The 4,682-nt window shown below is 45.2% G+C and overlaps 1 protein-coding gene across 1 annotated transcript; it reads left to right on the forward strand.

Moving 5' to 3' along the window:
- Positions 1-1,731: 1,731 nt before the first annotated feature.
- LOC139764139 (uncharacterized) lies at positions 1,732-3,390 on the forward strand. The gene is made up of 3 exons (XM_071690677.1): positions 1,732-2,505; positions 2,608-2,628; positions 3,055-3,390. The coding sequence occupies exon 1, from the start codon at positions 1,771-1,773 to the stop codon at positions 2,446-2,448; it is 678 nt and encodes a 225-aa protein (XP_071546778.1). The 5' UTR covers positions 1,732-1,770; the 3' UTR covers positions 2,449-2,505; positions 2,608-2,628; positions 3,055-3,390.
- Positions 3,391-4,682: the final 1,292 nt, after the last annotated feature.

Consider the following 4,682-nt stretch of genomic DNA (forward strand, 5'->3'; position numbering starts at 1 on the left):
TATCGCCTCCGTGACCAACAGGTTCTGCTGCCAAGGGCTGAGAACACAGACGCTTACCTGGAGTGAGTATTTTCGATGTCCTACGGTAGAGAATGGTAACATGGCAAGTATAACGCCTTATCACGCCGAAGGATCACATCGAAACATTATAATGTTACGTTATCCGATATCTTGATATTGTCTTTTACGTTATCCGATATCTTAATATTCTCTCTTGCGTTATCCGATATCTTAATATTGTCTCTTACGTTATCCGATATCTTAATAATGTCTCTTACGTTATCCGATATATTAATATTGTCTCTTACGTTATCCGACATCTTAATATTGTCTCTTACGTTATCCGATATCTTGATATTTTCTCTTACGTTATCCGATATCTTAATATTCTCTCTTACGTTATCCGATATCTTAATATTCTCTCTTACGTTATCCGATATCTTAATATTGTCTTATAGTTTTGCTAGTATACGATATCTTATAGCTATCGTATATGAATGTATACGTAAGAGACGGAAATACGCCTATGGGAGATAAGTTTCTTAATGTAAACACTTGTGATTGCGTGTTCTTCGTCTTACTGAATACAAGTTGGTTACGTAGCTTGAGTCTTGGTTGTTCCTGAGATAGAGGTTACTTGAAGATTTTGGTTCAACTTAAAGATAAGTAATGGTTTATCGAACATATCAGCAATACTATGAGGAAGCCGCTGTCTTACATAAGTTTTTATAAGTTTTCTTAAAGAGAACAAATCGTTATCAGTTCTAGAATAATTTAGATAAAAGTTATAAAGTTTGTTTCATAAAGTGCGGGTGAGATGACACTTGAAGTAGATGAGACAAATGAGATGAACCATGTCAATAAGGCTGTCAAAATGAGGTCAAAAAAATGAAAGAAGAGATTCATCAAATACATTTCGCCTACCTTTCGTCTATGAATTAGAAGCGAGTTTGAAATTTTGAATTACGACGTCTGACTTAATTGTGACAAAGGGAAATCGTTCGCGAGAGAGGCTCCCAGGTGGGAACCCCAGCACCATTGCTTAAATATGACATGAATGAGAAAGAAATTGGCTATGGCTCGCTGGGAGCGCTAATGGGTACATCATCTGTTGCAATCAAGGACTTCCCTTATCCGTGAATCCTTAAAGAAATATCATAGATGCAAAATGGCAAGCTTGTCCTTTAATAGTAGTGAACAGGGACTGAATGTCAAAGCTAACCGTTAAAACATTTCTCAAAATCTGAACTCCGAGTCTACTTAATAAACGAAAGAGAATCTGATGCTGTAAATTGATTGACCGTGATGGAACGGGAAATAAGATGAATTTAAATTTTTCTTTATTTAAATTGTGTAACTTATGACAACGTTATTTGTTGACTTTTTCTTAGTTTCAGGCGTTTACGATGACGCTGGTGTTTCAATTCATTCTCTCTCTCTCTCACTCTCTTTCTGTGTGTGTGTGTGTGTGTGTAAATGTGTGTGTGTGTGTGTGTGTGTGTGTGTGTGTGTAAATGTGTGTGTGTGTGTGTGTGTGTGTGTGTGTGTGTACAGATGATATATACCCCTGCTGGAAACGTGCAACAGAATATAACTATGATAAAGAAAAGTCGACACAGCAGATATAGACAACCTTTGACTCACTGACCCGACCTGACCCTGTTAACTGTTAGCAAAGGGGCGGAGCTTGGGCCCAGCCTCGCCCCTATATAGACGGCCAGACGCCCGTGGACGGTACACTCTTGCTCCGTCCTAACAGCCATCCTCACCATGCTACTGCGCGTCCTCACCCTCTGCTCCTTCCTCGCGAGCCTCTCCCTGGTCGCCGGTCACTACGAAGTCCAGGAGAAGACCTGTAAGCCCAAGTTCGAGACCATCACCGTCACGACAACCGTCGTAGACCCTGCTCGTGACCAGGTCACCGAGTATGACCTCAGGTTTGAGCACCATAGCTTGGACGTTACCAGTGTCGTCCTGACGCCATCAACCATCACCGAGACGCAGACTCTCACGTCATTCTCTGGGCCAGAGGTCGTTACCAGCACCAGCTACGTGACCTTCACCAGCTACGAGACGGATTACGAGACATCGCTGGCCACAGCCGTGGCCACCCAGACCAGCCGTGTACTGGCCACTGCCGTGGACGTGGAGGAAGTGACCGTCACCCAGACGGCCGTTGTGCCAGAGACTGTCACCGAGACCCTGGTGGTCAAGAATGACGAGACGGCCTTCAGGACAGTCACCGTCACCGACAACGTCAGCGCCTTCGTCACCGAGACTGAGATAAATCCCTTTATCTTGACGGAGACCAGCTACCAGACCCTCACCCACTTCGCCACTGACACCGTCACCAGCTTCACCGAGAAGACAGTGGAGGCCACCGTCACCATCACGGAACATGAGTACGTCACCCAGTGCCAAGAGCCGAAGATCACTTACGACCACTGAAACCTGCAGGACTAAGGCTGAGCTGCTCCAGGACTGGCTGAGCTGCTCCAGGACTAAGGCTGAGCTGTTCTAGAACTAAGGCTGAGCTGCTCCAGGACTGGCTGAGCTGCTCCAGGACCGGCTGAGCTGCTCCAGGACTGGCTGAGCTGCTCCAGGACTGGCTGAGCTGTTCCAGGACTGGCTGAGCTGTTCCAGGACTGGCTGAGCTGCTCCAGGACTGGCTGAGCTGCTCCAGGACAGGCTGAGCTGCTCCAGGACTGGCTGAGCTGCTCCAGGACTGGCTGAGCTGCTCCAGGACTGGCTGAGCTGCTCCAGGACTGGCTGAGCTGCTCCAGGACTGGCTGAGCTGCTCCAGGACTGGCTGAGCTGCTCCAGGACTGGCTGAGCTGCTCCAGGACTGGCTGAGCTGCTCCAGGACTGGCTGAGCTGCTCCAGGACTGGCTGAGCTGCTCCAGGACTGGCTGAGCTGCTCCAGGACTGGCTGAGCTGCTCCAGGACTGGCTGAGCTGCTCCAGGACCGGCTGAGCTGCTCCAGGACCGGCTGAGCTACTCCAGGACTAAGGCTGAGCTACTCCAGGACTAAGGCTGAGCTACTCCAGGACTAAGGCTGAGCTGCTCCAGGACTAAGGCTGAGCTGCTCCAGGACTGTCTGAGCTGCTCCAGGACTGTCTGAGCTGCTCCAGGACTGTCTGAGCTGCTCCAGGACTGTCTGAGCTGCTCCAGGACTGTCTGAGCTGCTCCAGGACTGGCTGAGCTGCTCCAGGACTGGCTGAGCTGCTCCAGGACTAAGGCTGAGCTGCTCCAGGACTGGCTGAGCTGCTCTAGGAGTGAACCATGTACTATGTAGCATTATTGATTCCTTGTCAAACTCCTGTTTAAGCTTACCAGTAGAGGAAGATGAATTCTACATTGATATTTATTATAATAAAGACAAAATATATATCATTTGTATCTACATCTTAAGGGTCCTGATAGTACGTCAGTTATTTCTCCATACAGCTGCCACATATTAGCTGCTGTAGTAATGTTTGTAATATATGAAAACTACTTCAACTGTAAAGATTGTAGAAAGTAAACTTTCTGGATGATATGATTGTCACAATTGATGAGATGTAACCTTTATATATATGATATATATACCAAACTAAATTATCTTGTTAAAGACCTGCCTTGTCTTTACACATCTCAAGGACATTGTGCAAATACCTCCCACCGACGCACACTTCAACATTACCTTCATTCTCACTATTAATCTTACCCACACACGCAATCTTACCCTGTCGTAATCCCCATCTTTCCTCCACACGTTATATATATCAGTTCATCACCATTGTATTCACTTCATTAACGTCATTCTCTTTCAGCAGAGCCCGACACCTGTATCTCAAGACATTCATCTCCACATACGTAATTTCGACTCAATTTTTTCGTTGCACATAAGTTAACTCACTCCAGGAATGTCTTTTTTTTCTAATCCTGAAGCAGCACTACACCTTGTTGCAACCTAAGGAAAGCATTAATTAGCTCTTCCAAATCTGGATATTTCTGTACTGAAGAAAGAAATAAGACAGAGGTGCTCCTTTCTCACCAGAAATACGACGTAATAAGAATTCACTTCCACCAGACCCTCTTAAGGTATCTTATTTTGAGGAGTGTAACATTCCTGGGGCATTCGAGAGACAGTGTGGCATCTCCGAGTTATTGCCGTCGGCCTGTGAGGGGACGCCCTTAATCACCACCACCACATTTCTTTCCTGCTGTAGATGGCTACAGACATGTTCAGAAGACCTCATTAAGGCCGTCATTCGTCATTTCCCGCGTTAGCAAGGTAGCGTTAAGAACAGAGGACTGAACCTCTGAGAAAAATCCTCACTCGCCCCTTTCTCTGTTCCTTCCTTGGAAAATTAAAAACGAGAGGGGAAGATTTCGAGCTCCCCGCTCCCTCCTCTTTTAGTTGCCTTTACGACACGCAGGGAATACGTGGGAAGTATTCTTTCTCCCCTATCCCCAGGGATAATATATATATACATATACATATACATATATATATATATATATATATATATATATATATATATATATATATATATATATATATATATATATATATAATTGTATATATACATGGAAGAAGCAAATAGAGAGAAGAGCTTCGGTAAGCTTCGTTTTCTGTTGCTGAATTCGACAGCATTTACTAAATGAAGCTAATTACATGTGAATGGCCTTAAGGTACT

This window comes from Panulirus ornatus, chromosome 48 (genome assembly GCF_036320965.1).
Source record: "Panulirus ornatus isolate Po-2019 chromosome 48, ASM3632096v1, whole genome shotgun sequence".
NCBI lineage: Eukaryota > Metazoa > Arthropoda > Malacostraca > Decapoda > Palinuridae > Panulirus > Panulirus ornatus.